This window comes from Squalius cephalus (assembly GCF_949319135.1).
Source record: "Squalius cephalus genome assembly, chromosome: 18".
In the NCBI taxonomy this organism is placed as follows: domain Eukaryota; kingdom Metazoa; phylum Chordata; class Actinopteri; order Cypriniformes; family Leuciscidae; genus Squalius; species Squalius cephalus.
The window spans coordinates 29,291,619-29,311,498 of NC_137139.1; the positions used below are offsets into that span (position 1 = coordinate 29,291,619).

Genomic DNA, 19,880 nt, shown 5'->3' on the forward strand with positions numbered 1-19,880 from the left:
TAACGATACTGAACTCACAATATGATATTATAGACATATACTCCAAGACATATGATAAAAGGTTAACAAAAAATGTACCGTTGTTTAAAATGCTAAATTTGATTTTACATTGTGGAATTGAATATGTTTTGACTTGGTGCTGGTAGCCCAATGCACAGGACAATGGTGACTCCAGAATAAAAATAATCATGATTCTGAAGCTGAAAATACAGAATTATTTTAGACAAATATGCTTGCACTCTTTCACTGACTAGATACAGTACATTTAAAATAATGTAGGCCACTTTTTATTGGTAACATTTTGCATTATCAGGAGCCACAAATATTGCCCCATTGCATTATTATACTTTATATTCAACATTATATATAGTGATTTAATGTAGTACTGACACTAAAAATCTGACTTAAATTTTTTCTCATTTTGTATTTTGGGTGAACTATGCACAATACTGTCACTATCCACGACACATATTGTTGCAGTTTTGTATTGCGATATACGATATATTGTTTCACCCCTTGTCTAGCTTACATTTTTAGTCAAATTAGTTGATCTAAGCTAAAAACATAGGATATGTGTGGAATGGCAATATGACACACAACTAATATGCTGACTCTACAAACAAAAAGTATAGACGCATGTCAATCAGCATACTTATAGCTATAGTTTGAGTAATTTTAAATAAAAAAGAAGGCATAATGATAAACAGCTAGCTGAAACACACATATGCCAGGGTGCTGATCTGGAAGCGTCCCATCATCCTCATCATCATGCTGGCTTCACGCACAGCCCAACCCATCAGCCTCCGCCCTGCGCGCGGGCGACTCCTGCTCCACTGCGGACAACAATGACGGACAACATTCCTCTGCAGCCCGTCCGACACAAAAAACGACATGACAACAAACGAAGAGACGGGTAAGAGCATAACACGACGTTAAATGAACGTGAAATCGCTTCGGCTGGAAAATGGAGGCTTGTTTATGGACGGTGTATGTGAGATAGCATGGTGGCTAACAGCTCAGCTACCCTTAACCCGTAAAATAATGTTGATAACGACATTATATCGCGACATGACACGAGTAGCTCTTTGTTTATTTTGCATATCATTGAATATTTGCCATGAAGATGTCGTCTAAGTGAATTTAGCGTCTTGATATCATTGTATATAGGAGAGACAAGTGCACATCCTTGTTCCGGGACACAGGTGATTTGTTGTCAATGATGTCACAATATTTCTCCTAAATAAACATTTCTCCTTATGTAGTCCGTCATTGCATAATACACGTAAGGTCGCTTGTTAGGGTGGTCGAAACTAGGCACCTAGACCAAGCTTTGAATGCAATATAATGCTCGGTTATTTATAATGGCCCTTAGAAATAAAATCCCCATTGATGGCACTATATTACTGCGGTGGCTTTGTCTTAGCTAAAAAAAAAAACACCATATAACGTTACCATTTACCAACATGTTGATTGGACATGTACCATGGTATTTTAAATGTACCATGTAAATACGTTGCACATACAGGTATTCGCTTGCAAATAAGTTTTAAATATATATATATATATATATATATATATATATATGTGTGTATATGTATATGTATGTATGTATGTATGTATGTATGTATGTATGTGTGTGTGTGTGTGTGTTTATATATTATTATTACAATTTAATAAAATAGTTTTCTGTTTGAATATACTTTAAAATATAGTTTATTTCTGTGATCAAAGCTGAATTTTCAGCATCATTACTCCAGTCTTCAGTGTCACATGATCCCTCAGAAATCATTCTAATATGCTGATTTATTATCAATGTTGGAAACATTTTTTATAACCTGAGATACTTTTTTTCATGATTCTTTGATGAATAAAAGGTTAAAAAAACAACAACATTTATTTAAAATAGAAATCACAGTATAACTGTTACCAACATTGTTAATAACTGAGTATCAAATCATCATATTAGAATGATTTCTGAAGGATCATGTGACACTGAAGTAATGATGTTGAAAATTCAGCTTTGATCACAGGAATAATTTTTTTTTTTTTATAAAACCAGTGTTTTAAATTGTAATAATATTTCACAATATTACTGTTTTTTTTCTGTATTTTTAAGAGACTTATTTCAAAAACATTAAAAATAGTAATGTTTCCTAACTTTTGACTGGTTCTGCATGTATGTACGCATGTATGTAATGTATATATGTATATATATATGTATACACACACACACACACACACATATATATATATATATATATATATATATATATATATATATATATATATATATATATATATATGTATATGTATGTGTGTGTGTGTGTGTATTTCTGTTAAATACAAAACTGTCATCTATAAGGAAGTACGATATCCAATATAAATCATTCTTGATAAGAGGTTGTTTGATGAAGGTGTTGGTAGGAGGCAGGCGATGAAAGCTAATATTTACTGACACAGTTTTGTTGCTTGCTTAAAAAAAATTCTGTGGCTGTAGTGAAATTCCAGTATCTGTATGTGAAGTTTCTTTCTATTAAAGGGTCACAAAGTTCTTTTACTTTTACCATATTAATTGAAGTGCTTTGTGAAACAAGCTACATGTAATGTCGTTGTATATTTAGGTGCTGCCCATGGTCCAGATGCTGCGGAGGGGGAGACTTCCGTCCGCGGACCGTGTGGTTGGGCCATCCGGAAAAAAGAGAGCAGAGATACCCAAGAAATGTCATAAACAACCAGAAATACAATTTCTTCACCTTCCTGCCTGGGGTAAGTGACTAGAAATGCTCAGGGAGAAGTTGGTGTTAACCACCAGAGTCATTTAGGAACGTGTTGAGAAATGGTTTATGTTGCTCAACTTGTTCTTTATTTGCTCTGGTGGTTAACAGAGTTGCCCATGACACTGAGGCTGATATTGTAGGATTTTCCTAAGTTTTCTTCCCTGAATTTCTAAAATACAACTGTTGAACCTTTTACAAATCTTGCTGGTTGTCGAGGAGATGTGTGTTATTGCGTTTGTGATCAGAGTTTTGATTTTTATCAATGCCATTCTTTCATAAAAGTCTTTAATTTTGACTTTGACCAGTAAGGAACCATGTAGTCACATCCTAGCAACCACCCAGAACTCCCTAGCAACCATAGAACACCTTCGCATCAGTAGCTGCTTTTCCACCGTCGGGCCGAACGGTTCTTATTTTACCATGGCAACGACTGACGCATTTGTATTACGTTCCAAGGAGCTCCGTTATCAGCCACACAGTGGAAAATGAAACCATATCCGTACCGGCTGGCCTGAATTGGCATGGAATGGAACGGATAAGCAAAGAGTACTCTTTCTGCTGGGTTGTTTCAACTCAAATATGGAGAAATTCAGTTTTTGGGTTAAATTTGTAAATTACATTTTGAACCCAACGTTTGGGTTTGTCCATATTTGACCCAAAATTGGGTTAAAACAATCCAGCATTTTTTTGAGTGTAGCAATGCCTTGGCCATTATTCATTACAGCCTAACATAGGGGAGTCCTCCAAACCTGTTTCTGGAGGGCCACTGTCCTACAGAGTTTAGCTTCAACTTGCCTCAACAAACCTCTCTGGAAGTTTCTAGAATGCCTAGTAAGAGCTTGGGTGTGTCTCAGTCTGTCTCTAGCCTCCTAGCTCATGAATCAGTGTATCGTGTCCATGAATTCAGGCACTGGTAAAGACCTTGCTCACTACACATTGGGACACTGATGACTATTTCCGGCAACATGACAACGTCCTCATTGTACATCACTACTGATATTTATGAACAATGAACAGCAGAACTGATATCTTTCTGACATAACTTGTAATGTTATTTAAAGGAGACATATCATGCTTTTAAATCGTTCCTTTTTACATATAAATCATACATTTGTAGTCTATATAAAGCGGAACTGCAATGCTTGGGTCTGAATTCCTCATTATTATAGCTCCACAAGCCCCCTTTCTACCCCTTTTCTGGTGTGCGTCTGAGAGCAACTCGTTTTGGTGCGGTCTCTTTAAATACAATTGAGACACTTCATACCCCGCGCCCTCTACAGGTTGTAGAGGTGACACTCGGTTCAACTCCACCCCGTTCGGCCATTTTTGTAGTTTGATAGCAGAGATACGATTATCTAGCCGCAAGGAAACTTTTTATTCACACGTTATTAACAAAATGTCAACAACGGAAGACTTGTCCAGCCAGCCTTACATGTTCGAACCAGAGTCGGAGCCGGAGCGAGATGAAAATGAAGACGACGAACCTGCAGAACAACGTCTTCATATGGATGTATCGCAATGGTGTGTTACTGTATTTACACATGAAACTTTGGTCTTCCGACCTTTTACCGCCGTCTGGATTTATTTTGATTAATATGTGCGAGGGAGAGAGAGCAAGACAGCGTCTAGTTTGGAGACGGTGTCTTGTTTACACTTTCGCCTGGCTCCGAAGAGAGAGAGAGTGCGTGCGCGCGACCGGGTCTCTCTCTCTCTGCTCGTTCTTTCAGTTAAACATGCGCCCTGTCACAAGCGCGGCAGTTCATCTACATTAGACGGTGTAATGAAGCGTGTGGGTTACTACATCCAACAACCGAACATTTTAACTTACCCTCTCGTAACTTCTGCATCTTTTAGCTTGGACAACAAAATTGCAGCGAGAAATAAAAATGGCGGATTGCTCGAAGTGTTGGGCTGGAAGTCAATGTCCTTATTTGGCAGTTCCGCTGCAAATACTGTGACGTAATAGTTCACAAAACGTCATAGATAACAGAAAAATCGGAACAGGTTGAAAAATAAGGCCAAAACTGAATATCAACGAAGCACCTGAAGAGAATAATTTCAACTTTTCTGTACTTCTAAACACTCCAAATATACAACAAAATGCATTTAAGGGCTAAAAAAGTGGATTTAGCATGATATGTCCCCTTTAAAGTACATTATGATAAATGCTTGTTACATATACATGCAACATTTCATCCATAAATAAATTATAAATGTTTGCTAGATTTATTATCTCCATTACATGTCTAGCGATGTTTGTTCAAGCTGAAATATAATAAAATAATGGTTTGTATTTTAAAAACATCTATAGCACGGATCACGTGATTTAAGTTTCGTGCCTCAGAACTTCAGTTAAGGGAACATAGTGAGCATTGATGCTCCTTGGTTCTCACGGTGCATTGTGGGACTTTTTAGGGCGTGAACATTTCAGTGCACTGGAAGGATTTCACGATCGAGCTCTTAAAATGGCCGACTCCCTGATCAGTGCCCTGACTACTGAACTAGGGAGCAGATTGAGACGCACCCCATGATTAGCTGGTTCAGGTGTGTTTAATTAGGGTTGAAGCTAAACTCTACAGGACAGTGGCCCTCCAGGAGCAGGATTGGACACCTCTGCCCTAGCATCTTGGTGGCGAATTTTGCACGAACACTACTTGCATTTCAGTGCAGAAAATGTAAAAATCTGTTTACTCGTGCCATGCCAAGCTCCACCAGTTTAAATACAACCTTGACCAGATTGCTGTATGGAAAACATATTTTTTGCATTGCAAATGCCTTCTGGTTATTTTGAATGATTTGAAGGACAAATGATAATCAGAGTTCAATTCTGAATGTTTTGTTAAGTAGAAAAATTTAAGCTCTGTCTGGGATCGTCAAGACAAATGTCGTTCTAGCTGAACAATGGTTGCGAATGTAGGCTAGCCTATATGTGTTTCATAGTTAATGAAAATATATTGAATAATTGAATCTGAAAATATTTGCACAACAACACCCTAATATCACTAACAAAAGAGTATGACATTTTTTTCCCTTAAAAATATAAATGTATACTTTTATTCAACAAGTACACATTAAACTAATCAAAAGCAACAGTAAAAGACATTTATAATGTTACACAAGATTTCAAATGCTGTTCTTTTGAAATTTCTATTCAGTAAAGAATCCTGAAAACAGTGTATCATGGTTTTGACAAAAAATATGAAGCAGCACAACTGCTTTCAGCATTGATAATAATGAGAAATATTTCTTGAGCAGCAAATCAGCATATTAGAATGATTTCTGAAGGATCATGTGACACTGAAAACTGGAGTAATGATGCTGAAAATATATTAAAATAGGAAACACCCATTTTAAATTGTAATAATATTTCACAATATTACTGTTTTTAACAGTATTTTTGATCAAATGAATGCCTTGTTGAGCATTAGAGACCAAACTTTAGAACGGTAGTGTATGAATCTTCAGTACCATGGTATATATCGTCGTACAATCACTTTTACCATGTTTTGTTCAAACTTTGATCTGTAAAATGATATCATATCTGGTTTAAAATGAAAATATATTTGTGTCAGTTCACAGGTGCTGTTATTTTACTCATCGTCACGCGTTTGTGTTTATAGGTGTTATTTAACCAGTTCAAATACTTCTTCAACCTGTACTTTCTGCTGCTGGCCTGCTCACAGTTTGTGAATGAGCTCAGACTAGGGGCTCTGTACACATACTGGGTTCCTCTGGTGAGTCCCAATACAGTTTTGTTATGATATATAGGCCTAATACTAATGTTCATACGGTCAAATTGTAATAAGATTTTTACATTTTTTCCATCAGGGGTTTGTTTTGATTATTACGATTGTGAGGGAAGCCGTTGAGGAGATACGATGTTTCCTACGAGACAAAGAGGTCAATTCACAGATCTACAGCAAGCTCTCCACAAGAGGTGAGCTATTGTTTCCAATGAAAAAAGCACTTTGTGTGCCAATGAGTTTGTGGTGTTTTAATGTAGATTTTTTTGGGATGGTTTGATTGGATGATATTGAATGAAGCAGATTCCTAATGCATAGATTTGTTAGTTAAATGTGTGTGGTAAATGTTGTGAAGTGAGCAATCAGCTGGAGAGGATTATTTGTTGGTTTTGTACATTTCTCTTGTACATTCAAGTTTTATTGTCTGGTGTAGATTTGAATGTGAATTGTTGATTCCTTGTGCAAGGATTTGACATTTCTCTTGTACGTTCAAGTTTTATTGTCTGGTGTAGATTTGAATGTGAATTGTTGATTCCTTATGCAAGGATTTGTTATGTAAATGTGTTGCAATAAGCAATGAATTAAAGGTTTTTGTTGTTTGTTGTAGACCTAAATGGCTTTTAAGTTGATTTAGTGTGCATGGATTTGTAATGTAGGCCTAAATGGGTTACAAATAAGGCTGGTCGATTATGGCAAAAATCATAATTGTGATTATTTTGCTCAATATTGAAAATCATGATTATTTAACAAGATTATTGGTGGGTGATATGATCAAAGTCTTATTTCATGATGTGAGTAATTTTAAATGTCTGTTAAATTTCACAATTATCAATACTTCAGCAAAAACTAATACTAGGTTAATTAATGTAAGTAGAAGTCCTCAAAAGAGTTAAAGAAGACAAGTAAACAGTCAGCAATACAGTAAGAACAAAGAATCTGATTACAAACAAAACCGACAAAATTAAATAAACAGTGGTTTAGGTTTTTCAGGAAGATGTACTTACTGTGGCATTCAGCTAAGTAATAGCCTACAACAGAAACTTAATAAAGTAATCAAATGTAAAATAGCACTTCAGTATACATTAAATATAGACTAGCCTAATCCTTATTAAAACTACAGTTTATTCATTCAAGAGCAGTGAGTTATTTTATCTTTGTCATTTTTTATTTGATTATCATTAATGACAGCAGGTTAATTAGGCTGCTGTCACTTTAAGAGCTACTGCACATATCCAATATACTGTTACACACGCGCTCTTTCTCAGAGTTTACATTCACTTAAGACACAACCGACTGTGTTTACAAGCATACTTACCAAAAGCATTTTGACATAGTTGTGTCTAGGCTATCTGAACATTTAGGCGCCTATCTGAAGCCCACAATATACTTTTATTATGTGTATTTCGCCCTGTCTCGGAGCGCATGCACAGGAGGCCGCCTAGGGAACAATATACACTTTTAATAACACTGTTTAATATCAAGCATGTCCTGCAGTTTAGCAATAGTAGACTGCATTTTACAATACTCACTTATTTGACTGATTTGGATGTTAAGTTTGGGCTTTTTGTGAGGAACGAAATCGCACCGCTGTGAAGGACAGGAAGGTGCGCTGGACGGAATGACGCAGTGGCATAATAATCGTTTTTATCTTGATTATCTTGCTTTCATAATCGTTGCAATCCAAAATCGAAAAATCAATTACGATTAATCGTAATTGAAAATTTCAGTAGTCGGGACCAATCAGTAAAATTTCACAGTTCTTGGTAACCAATTTCTCTACCAGAGCAAAAACTATTGAATTAAGTACTTCGAAAAAATGTTGTCCTGTTTTTTCTCATCCGTTAGAAATCCGTCGCAGTTTATTCAATTGCGCATTTAAAAACAGTTGTCAATCCAGACACTTTGCAGTGTACTTGGCAACATAAACAACTAAACTTGTATTCAGATTGTTAATGGGTAATAAACAGAAAGCACTGAATTCTGCACTCTCTACAAATATACTTTGTAACCAACCAAAATTGTAACCAACCACTTTGTTGGTTATAATAGAAGATTTGCAAATGTGTGGCTCGCGTTGAAAAAAACAAAACCGTGTGTGTTGTCAGCTGTGTTAAGTGGATTCTGACTAACTTACTGACTAGCACCTCTGATTGGCCATTGCGTTCACGCTCAAAAGACATGATTGTGATTGCTTTATCAGTGGCGCACGAGATGCGATGAGCCTTGGTCAATGAAAGCTGCGATGGAGTGTGTGTTGTAAATGGAATAAAACATTTGCTCACTTTCAGAAATTGTGCAATTAGTTAAAAGATAGTGTTTTGTGTTTTTTTTTTACAATTTCTTTTATTTTTGTAGTATGAATATAGAAAGTCAATTAGAAGTCATCTGCAAACTTTTCCGTATAATTGCTGTCATTGAAATGTCTATGAAATGGAAAAAAAAAACAGCAAAAAGGGCAACAATATGGGGCCTTTTTTATTTAGATGAGGCTTGCCAAAGTATGCAGATGCATCAGCAATAAAGCAGACTGCAGTTTGTCTTTAATTTGAAGTAGGGATGTAAATTGTATCATATACTGGGGGATGAAAAGCATCTGACAATAAAAAAGGAAGAGAACCTCCTGTCGTTTCCATCACACGCCTTCCTTTGATGTGGCAGGCTCTCTTCTCTCATAAACTCAGTGTATGCGCGCTCAGCACTAACGGCCTCCATATAAAGCTCATGGAGCTGAGCTGGGGCATTTGCTAGCTACCTGGGAGGGCTTCTGATTGCCCTGCCCAGACCAACAGGGACGAAAAACATCAAAGTTCATCATATTTAAACTGGCCCTCAACTCGTTTTTTAATAGACTCACACCATTAAACGTGGGTGTGGGATTTATAGTCGCAGGTCACACCTTCCGGAGCAGAACACTAGTTTTTCCCGGCTTCTGGATGTAAAAAATTTAACCTGTAGGGGTGTGACCTAAGCCATACTTATGTTTCTTCCAAAAAACAACAAAAAAAGATTGATTGAAACTGAAATATTAATCAAAACCAAATATAAATATATAATGTGTGTAAAATAAATCTGCAACAATATAGCATAGAAACTTAAATGCAATAAAAGTGTCCTTTCATTTCCAAAAAAATGCACATATACATATGTGCTAATGTCTTACATATGCATTGGTAAAGGTCTCCACAGGGGTTAAAGGTCCCTGACCTTTTCCAAACAATTTTAGCTGTGCATTTGCAATGGAATGAGAGATCGTTCTCACAGCACTCTTGTAAAGCCGTATAGGAGGGTATTGTTCAAAAACAAATGGAAATCTAATATGCACTCAGAGCTTTTGAAAAATCTGAATGGGGACTTAAAGAAGGCTTACATATTTGAATCTCCACTGGAGGTTTGCAATGAAATATGCAGATTTACGACCAATGGTGAAACCTCCAATAGTTGAACAGATGTTTTTACATTGATTCATATTATGCACATTTCTGTTGTAAATTAATTGGGGGATTATAAAACTTTTCTGATTCACAATGTATGTGGAATCAACAGAATTCTCACAGACATGGACAACCTGGAAATATCAGGATATCTTTGAAAGATTTCTAGCTATACGTTTGGCTGTAGTTTTCAGGGTATTTTCAGTTTGGGCATGGCTGTTTTTGATATATTACTTATAAATAGTTAAATATTGTTTTTAAATGTTTAAAAAGATCAATGTATCCATCAGCCACAATTTTTTTTTTGAAATGCATCTGTCTGATTGTCTCTTTATCTCTCTCCGCAGGAACTGTGAAGGTGAAAAGTAGTGGAATCCAGGTTGGAGATCTTATCATTGTTGAAAAGGTTGGTTTGCTAATCAGCTCGGTCATTGTTAGGAATCGAGATCTTTTGACAAATGGCATCTCATACCTCTCAATGCTTTAGCTGTTTACCTTCCCTAGAGATTAGGGCAATTCGACCCCCGAGTGGGGCAGTAAAGACATAACAAGCTTTATATGCGTATGTAAAATGAAAATAGTTCTTCAGTGCTCCTTTTCAAAAGGAAATTTTAAGTTTTCACCCATGTAAAACACATTAGAGCTATTTGAATAACAGATCTAGAGATCCAACATAGAACATTCATATCGTATTTATTTATTTATTAAACTAACCAATGGATCAAAAAGCTCTATGATGTATTTAATGCTGAAAAGAGCTGTCAATCATTTTGAATGACTGAAGCATGTGACCCGAGGCCAGTGGTTGGTTATTAGTAATCCTGCCTAATTCCACTCTGGTATTTAGTGTTGCCTTTTGTTCAACTGTTGCCTTTTTTCCCGTGTGGACTGAAGCCTATTGTAAGGAACTGGTTTCCCCCTACAAAGTCTGAGAACATGAAATTTGAGACATGTCCGCAGTCTCCAATTACCCATCAGGCCAATTTTCTTAAAAATGTTGATTTTACACAGAAAGACGACTCACACATGCTGCGCTCAATCTGGTTTTGTTAAAAAAAAACAGTAAAAAAACACATTTATTAGTGAAGTTAATGTGTGAATCTTATGAAAGATCACATTCTTAACCTAAGAAAAAACACATTTTATAATTGTAATCGTATCTGCCTGTTTTGCAAAAAGAAAATGCATTATGGCATTATTTTTCCCCACCAAATTCTAATTAATGACTCATAGCATCTGTAGTTTTTTTTGTAATTCATATTATTCTGATTAGGTTACTGTTAGAACTAAAGTACATAAAAAATTACTTTAATGAAAAAATCTACATAAATTAAACGTACCATTTTTGCATTACGGCACTGAAAGTGCTTGATTGTCATGAACAATACAAAAACATTTTTTTCTTCAGTATAATGTATATAACAATAGAATAGAATATTTCTTTTTTTTATTATTTTTGGGGTGAAATGTCACAGGTTTTGAAGTACTTGAATTATTCCGACTTGATAAATCAAATATGTCAGCAGCTTTCTGGCGGTTTCTGGCAAGCGTTGTGTTTCACCAGAACCTTGCTGTAATATGTTTGATCTTTTAACCCTAATCTGCGTAAAATCCAATTGGGTTTAATATTTAGAGGTTGCATATGGGTTATGGGTTACATATAGTAAAAGCCTAATTGATTAAAAGCGTAGCCCGCGTTTAAGATACCGGTGTCACGTCCGATGTTTTGAAACATCTGCCGAGTTTAATAGCGTTGCGAATTCATCTTCTAATAACTACAAACAGAGCTGGGAGTGAAGCGAGGGTCAGGCCGAGTGGAACTGGCGGTCAGAGCTGCCACAGTGGCACCACCCAATGATTTGCTGCGGGCCGTACTGGTAATTGAGTAGATTAAAGCCAAACAGAACTTATACAACTAAACCAAGGTGACTGCTGCTGACGACATACTTGCGTTTGGGTCTTTACTTTTTATCTTTTACCTTGTTTTTCTCTTTCTCTTCCTCCCCCCAATCCCTATCTCTCCCTCCAAACTCTTTATAGAACCAGCGTGTTCCTGCTGACATGATCTTCCTAAGGACCTCTGAAAGAAATGGTAAACATCTGTCGGTCATTCATCCAAACTTCCCAAACAAAAGCGCAGGGGAAATGACATGGCCGCGAGGGCAACTGCATGTAGATGGAGGGATTAGCCTAAACCTCGGACATTTAATGAGCTACACTGAAATTGCCCAGAAAGATGGCATGCATTGCGATTTTTGAAATTCTCTTTAACACACCGACTGCTTTAGATTAGGGTGACCAGATGTCTCTGTTTCCCGTGGCATGTACGTGCTTGTTTAAAAAAAAAAAACATATCAGTGCATACATTGGGTAAATTTTAATTTCATCTTTGTTTTTAGTTTTTGAAAAAAGAATGAGAAACTCTTTAAACAAAAGACAATTATAAAAAGTCACAAACAAACTGAACAGAACATTTTATATATTACATTGGTCACACTTTAGTTTAGGGTCCAATTCTCACTATTAACTACGGCTTGTGCCTCAATAAACTCCTAATTAGTGCTTATCAATAGTTAGTAAGGTAGATGTTTAGGTATTGGGTAGGGTTGTAGAATAAGGTCATGCAGAATGAGGCATTAATATGTGCTTTATTAGAACTAATAAACAGCCAATATCCTAGTAATATGCATGCTAATAAGCAACTTGTTAATAGTGAGAATTGGAAAGTGGAAAGTGTTACCATTACATTTTATATTTATATAGTAAAAAAGACACCATAGTTATTACATTCTCGTTAATTTATTCCATTAAATCCATTTAGATAATACACATTATCAATTTAATTTGACATTATTGTCGACAGACGTTCATTTCATAAGTTTGCTGTTGACTAAATATAATTTAGAGTAGCATGAGAGTATGATATTCCATACTTCATCACTATACTACTATTTATCTTGATCACAAAACTGGTAACTTTGACTCTATCATTTAATTAATTTCACATTGATATATTGAGTTTGAAACGAGAAATATCCCTGGTTGTCATTACAGAAATCTGATCACCTTACTGTTGATCCTGTGTTTGGACTGATGCTATCTTGATTGACATTCTTTTTGTCTTTCAAATTTCAAGGCAGCCGTGAGGAAAATCAAGGCATGCAAAGTAGCTCAGAAAACTGAAGAAATAGATACGGCAAACAAATTTAAAGTGCCATCAGGAGTGAAAAAAGACAATGTTTCCTCTGAATAAGAAAATGGAGTAAAGTATTAAGATGTAGTCACATTCTAGAGATGGTTGCTTGCTAAATAGTTTTACATTGTTTATGATACAAGTTCTTAGTCAACATTTTTTTAGGAATTAGTTGGTACTAATTGGTCTAAATAGATCCGATAAACATTTTTTTTGATCTCTGGTTGTGCTGGAATTCCGCCTGGCTGAGATTTCCTTGTTTCAGGGGGTGGAAGTTGCCAGTAGTAGTTGATGTGTTATTTTTACGGGAAGGGAAGCATTGTTATCTGCCCCGCAGATGGACACCATTAGGCAATTATTAAGAGTCCAGGGTTGAATGGCAGAGCGACATGTCTTTAAATGAGTGGGGGTGGGTGGCATGTCCAAATGGCAGTACTAGCTTTAGGCTTACTGGAGTGGTTTGCCTGACTAGCAGTTTAGTTTTGGCGGCGAACGCATTTCATTAAAGGTGTATGATCTTAGGCACTGCATGCGGTGTGTATTAAATACGTTTTTCAGTAAAACAGAGTTAGAAATGTTACATCACACTGCCCTTCTGAGTTCACCAGTAAGACATTACAGTGCATTTTAAAGCGTGTCAAGGAATGATTAGGAATGTTATACCAAAAACTGACTTTTGGTCAATCCTAAAATATTTGATGTATATTTAGACACAGATTTTTTTTTGTCCTAAAGGCTCCTGTTTTCTGAGGACTGATCAGTTGGATGGAGAAACCGATTGGAAACTACGCCTCCCTGTGGCCTGTACGCAGAGACTCCCCACTGCTGCTGTGAGTCAATCACCCATGATTCATTTGTTTCATATAGAAATTACAATTTTGTTGCTGGGAAAAGTATGTTAGCGCTTTACCTGGAATGAGTTCATCATACAATTCGGTGATCATACAATGATCGGTGGCCGGTTGCATAAACTGCATAGACTACTTTTTTTTTTTTTCTTGCAAAAGATAACTATATTATCGCCCAGCTCTTTATATAATGTTGGATATATCAGTATGTCCAACTTTTTTCCGCTTACATACTGTAGAATATACTCATGTAAAGCAATATATAGCAAATCTCATCTGCCTGTGTCGTTGCAAAATGTATATTATTGCACAGCTCCAATCTGCTAAATGCAACTATCAAGCATTAGGATATTCAGATATTATAATATTTACATGGTTTTCTGTAAAGCTGCTTTGAAACGGTGTGTTTTGTGAAAAGAACCATTTCTTTAAGCCTCTTTATATGTTCCCTCAGGATCTACTGCAGATCAGGTCATTTGTTTATGCTGAAGAACCGAACATTGACATCCATAACTTCATCGGTACCTTCACTAGAGTGAGTGCATGTCATTGCTCGAGTATAGCGGCGTCAGACGAGTTGCATTTTTTTGAGACCTGGCAAAACCCACATTGCTTGACAAGCTTTTTTGTGTTTTACATCTGACAGGAAGATGGAGACCCTCCAGTCAATGAAAGTCTGAGCATTGAAAACACTCTTTGGGCGAGCACTGTCATTGCTTCTGGTAACCGACAGAAAGTCATTTCTAAATTGTGTACTAGTATATCAAATAGGGGTGTGCGATATGTACCGTTTACAATAATATCGTAATTTTTGTTTTAATTATGTCACTTACTTTGCAAAAAATAAACTATAAAATAATTTTACATTTTGAATTGCATTTTAGACATAATTGAGTGTTTTCTGCTTTTGCTTTATTTTCAACTAAATATATTGTATTAAAAAAATGTGTCAAATTAGTTTAATGCATAATTCAAAAACTATGTTTCCATCCACAAATTTAACTTGCATGTAAAATTGGATATCGCATAAAACATTTGCTAATAAAGCATTGTTTCCATCGCATGTGTTCAAGAGAACAAAATCACCACTTCCATTTTTATTACAGATATTTTGCACTAATTTAATTTTTTCCTAAATTATAAATGACTTGTGTGACTTTTTGTGTGTGTGTGTGCGATGACCCAAAATTTGCATAAAAATAGGTGGATGGAAACTTGTCTTGGTGACCAAATTAATCAGCTGTTTAAACGAATCATTTGAATGAATGACTCACTGTCAATGCTGTGAACTAACCACCGCAAAGAATGAAGAATATGAAGCCTTGGGAGTCTAATTATCATTATCGACAAAATACCAGAAAATATCAGAAATAATTTGTCTGTCAATATCGCACACCCCTATTATCAAAGTGGCTTAATGATTCTCAGCCATCTTATAATGTGCAAAAGGGCACCATTCCTTCTTTAAAGCCGAGAGAAGCTGAGAAAAGCGTGTTACATAATCCTCATAAATGTTTTGTCCTCTAATCCAAGGCACAGTGGTTGGGGTGGTGATTTACACCGGTAAAGAGCTGCGGAGTGTAATGAACACCTCCAACCCAAGACATAAGGTAAAATTAGCAGTATCATAAAGTCAACAAAATCTTAAGACAAGTCTAAAACCGAGAAATAAGTGTTGTCACACTCATTCTGTATGTCACATATTGGTTGTTGCAGATTGGCCTGTTTGACCTGGAAGTGAACTGTCTGACGAAGATCCTGTTTGGTGCTCTGGTGGTGGTGTCACTGGTCATGGTGGCTCTGCAGCACTTCGCTGGTCGCTGGTATCTCCAGATCTTCCGCTTCCTTCTGCTCTTCTCCAACATCGTCCCTATCAGGTAAAAGTTTATTCTCCTTCTCTGTGAAATCTAAAGCCGTTTCGTTCAGTTTGACTCACAAGGTCAGACAATTTGAAGGTTTTGTAAGTGCATTTAGATGTGTTTGTAATCAGATTGTAGTTTGATTTCTCACATACTGAATGTCTTGTAATGCTTGAATGATGATTATTAAATGGTGTCAACCAGAAATTTGAATACATATTGGCATCATATCTATGCATTGGCCTTTCAACAGTCCTCATATTGGTGACACACGTTTGAATCTAGTTTTCTGATCCCATTTTTCCATAATGTCCTGTTTTCTCTCCTAAAAATGGCTAAAGGCCACTCATTAAAAGTCTTGCTTTATTTCCAGTTTGCGTGTGAATTTAGACATGGGCAAAATGGTGTTCAGTTGGATGATTAAGAAGGACTCTAAAATCCCCGGGACTGTGGTTCGAGCCAGCACCATACCAGAGCAGCTGGGCCGGATCTCTTATCTGCTCACTGACAAAACTGGTATGATTTCCTTTTCTGCTTGCCGAAGCTTTGCAGTGACCTGAGACATATTACAAAGCTTGAATGTCATATATGTAATTGGGTCAATGACGTGACGGGTCATTTTTTTTGTCCAAAGGCCTTAATAATAATAATAAAAAACCAAATATATAACATCCAAAGTATTTAAGGTAGTACAACTTGATCTCTTTTACTGAACCCAAACGGTTTTAATTATATTTTACTACATATAAAGGTATTTTAAAGATTTTGAAGTGTCAAAAGGTCATTCGGTAAAACCGATATAGTAAATATTTAAATGGAATAATATTGTTTTTAATAACTAAAGGAACTACAATAATACAAATATAAAGCAGATAAGGCTCTTTTTTTACATTTCCCATTTTCTCCTTTCCCTGTGCAATGTTTTACTTGAATATGTTGGAGTGTTTAGAGTAATCCAATAAATGATTACATTTATGAGATCAGTGATATTTTTTTTTAATATTTCTTCTGTGGTACACACTATATACTATCTCAACATCAATGTCAAATCAGTTTTTAACTTTCAAATCAGTGGTTAAACCGAATGACTTTTTTGGTGACATTTTTTCCATCTTGTAAAAAATGACAAAAAACAGTGTTAATTCATTGTACAAACCACAACATCTTATCGTTAACACCTAGGTAAACAAAAAAAATGGTTTCAAATATAGTTATATCTCCATTCTATTTTTTTACACTTTTAAAAACCTTATTCGTCAATGACCCAATTACAGAGCTTTAAAGTTGGCATGAAATGGAAGTTCCGATTCATCTTTTCTTCCATATTGTGACGTATATCAGAGAGAAACGACTACTTGAACGAGAAAAAGGGTGTGACTTGATTTTGTCCATGGGGAGTTTATTGGATTGTTGTGGGTTTCTATTGGTGGATCCCATGTGTGTGTCAGGTTGTCCCGCCCTCGCGCCAGTAAACACGTCATCAAAGAAGAGAAGAGATGTTGCTGCAAGAGGGAGGGGAAGTTATTTTAACGGCACATGAATTTAAAAAAGATGGTTGAGCGTGCATAGATAAATGATTTATTATAAATACTGAAATTGTCCATAAAAAAAACAAGAAATGTCAATTTTGATTTTATGATGACTTTAATTGAACTGTAAAAGCGTATGTAAAATCTGCATCTTTTTTGTTGACAAAGTAACAAAAGTTGACATTATAAATGCATTTTAATGCATTTGCCTTTCATAGTGTGATGATGCACACTACCGTTCAAAAGTTTGGGGTCGGTAAGTAAAACAAAAGAGAAGAAATTAATACTTTTTTTCATGCATCAAATTGATCAAAAGTGACAGTAAAGACATTTATAATGTTAAAAAATATTTCTATTTCAAATATATGCTGTTCTTCTGATCTTTTTATTCATCAAAGAATCCTGAAAAAAAATGTATCACGGTTTCCACAAAAATATTAAGCCGAATAACTGTTTTGAACATTTATAATAATAAATGTTTATTGAGCATCAAATCATCATATTATAATGATTTCTGAAGGATCATGTGACACTGAAGATTGGAGTAATGATGCTGAAAATTCAGCTTTGCATCACAGGAATAAATTACATTTTTAAAAATATTCAAATCGAAAACATTTATTTTATATTGTAATAATTCTTCACAATAAAACTGTTTTACTGCATTTTGATGAAATAAATGCAGCCTTGGTGATCACAAGAGATTGCATTAAAAACGTAAAACAATTATTTATTTTTTTATAAAAAAGTCATCTTATTGACTCCAAACTTTTGACCTGTAGTGTATTTCAGAGTAAAGCAGAATATATTGTAGGAAATAATGGAGGGTGAGATATTGCTTGGGTTGCATAGTTATCTTTATATAAGTGCAAGTTAATTGTAAGAATGAACATTTTTATGTGACTGAAAAGGAAAAAGGAAGTTGTGAGTTTGACAGTTAAATTTATGTTCCTTAATGCAAAGGGCTTTTCTGAATGAACCAAAGCAGAAATGAGACCATTATGCTGGTGTTTGAGAGTTGATAGTGCTGAAGTGTTTCCCTCAGTGGCTCACAGGTATCTGAGGCTCTTGCCACGGGGCTTAAACCTGTGTGCTGAGAGCGCAGACATGCCACTTATTACAGCCACAAATCAGAGATGACCTGAAGGCTCTCATCCTCACACACTTACCACACAGAGTCAGTGAGCTCTACCCTTCAAATTTATGCTTTTGACCGCCTGTAAAATGATGGCCTCTTTCCCACACGGACACTGATGTAGCTTGACTGAGCCAGTGAATAAAGGGGGTCAGAGGTCATTGTAATGTAAGGGGTAGACCAGCGACGCCTGACTGAAATACTACCGTGAGGCTCTGTTAAAGAGTGGCCAACGCAAGAGGTGTCAGGAAACGAACCTGAGGCTCTTTGTCATTAACAAGCCATTAGTGTTAATATTGTGTAGTTTGAGGTTTTTGGCTACAGGAAGTGCATGTCGATCAGGGAAGGTTGTTAGAGATTGACATTTCCTTTCACAGATTTGTCTCTGTTATCGGTTATGTTCGAAATTGAAAACGGTGTACTGCATACTGTCTACTATTTAAAAAAACAGTATATATAGTATATATTTTACAGCTAAAATGAGTTGTGGTGTATTGGTAAAAGATCTTGGCTGGTAACCGATAGATTACTGTATTATTGTAAGAAAGAAATAATAATACTCTGTGATTGAAAAGGTCAGCGGCTCTATCAGTGAGAAGACAGATCTGAATGTTCACTGTGATCCTACTTGTCAAAGGTTTAATAGACAGAGCTGAATTGTTGTCATTTAGAAAGACGTGGGTGTCTGAAACGAGATCGCAATCTTTTAATTTTGCAGCTCCACTATATAGCTTTATGACAGGTTTTTTGTTTCAGTACTTCAATTAGAAAAGTTTTTATTGTTCGTTTTATTCCAGTAAATGTTCATTTTATGTTTTTTGTTTTAGTTTTATTTATAATTACCCCGTTGTGACCTTGATCTAGACATTTGATCTCATTTTGTTTGATAGGGGTGTACCAGTAAACGCATTTTAGTTTGTTTTAGTGATTTTTGTGCTTTTTTTTTTTTTCTTTCATTTTTGCTTTTTAGCTTTAATTGTATTATTTATTTCAGTTTTAGTTTCAGTAATTTTAGTACTTCATTCTAATTTTTATATTATTTCAGCTTTATTTCAATGAACAAAGACCATTTTTAATCATTTTAGTATTGAAAGTTACTAAAACATCTGCTAAAATGAATATACTTATAATTATATAAGCAGATCTGTTTATATAGGCTGGATGGGTCGCCCTCCTCTAATGTTAATGGTTTTCACAGGGACTCTCACTCAGAACGAGATGGTGTTCAGACGACTCCATCTTGGAACTGTGGCGTACGGGATGGACTCCATGGATGAAGTGCAGAGTCACGTGTTCAGCGCTTACACTCAGGTATTCCCAGGATTCTCTGCATGGCAAAATACACGCATACACCCACTTTTTTGA

At 35.8% G+C, this 19,880-nt stretch overlaps 1 protein-coding gene across 1 annotated transcript in view; it reads left to right on the forward strand.

The window, feature by feature from the left end:
- The first annotated feature begins 782 nt into the window (after positions 1-782).
- The window catches only part of atp9a (ATPase phospholipid transporting 9A), a 48,116-nt gene continuing 29,018 nt past the window's right edge, over positions 783-19,880 (forward strand). Inside the window, exons 1-13 of the mRNA XM_079850439.1 lie at positions 783-913; positions 2,622-2,766; positions 6,398-6,511; positions 6,606-6,714; positions 10,299-10,357; positions 11,992-12,043; positions 13,880-13,974; positions 14,447-14,527; positions 14,639-14,714; positions 15,526-15,602; positions 15,709-15,869; positions 16,225-16,367; positions 19,714-19,826. Of these exons, the coding sequence (XP_079706565.1) occupies positions 846-913; positions 2,622-2,766; positions 6,398-6,511; positions 6,606-6,714; positions 10,299-10,357; positions 11,992-12,043; positions 13,880-13,974; positions 14,447-14,527; positions 14,639-14,714; positions 15,526-15,602; positions 15,709-15,869; positions 16,225-16,367; positions 19,714-19,826 (1,293 nt within the window). The 5' untranslated portion in view covers positions 783-845. The remainder of the gene's footprint in view (positions 914-2,621; positions 2,767-6,397; positions 6,512-6,605; positions 6,715-10,298; positions 10,358-11,991; positions 12,044-13,879; positions 13,975-14,446; positions 14,528-14,638; positions 14,715-15,525; positions 15,603-15,708; positions 15,870-16,224; positions 16,368-19,713; positions 19,827-19,880) is intronic.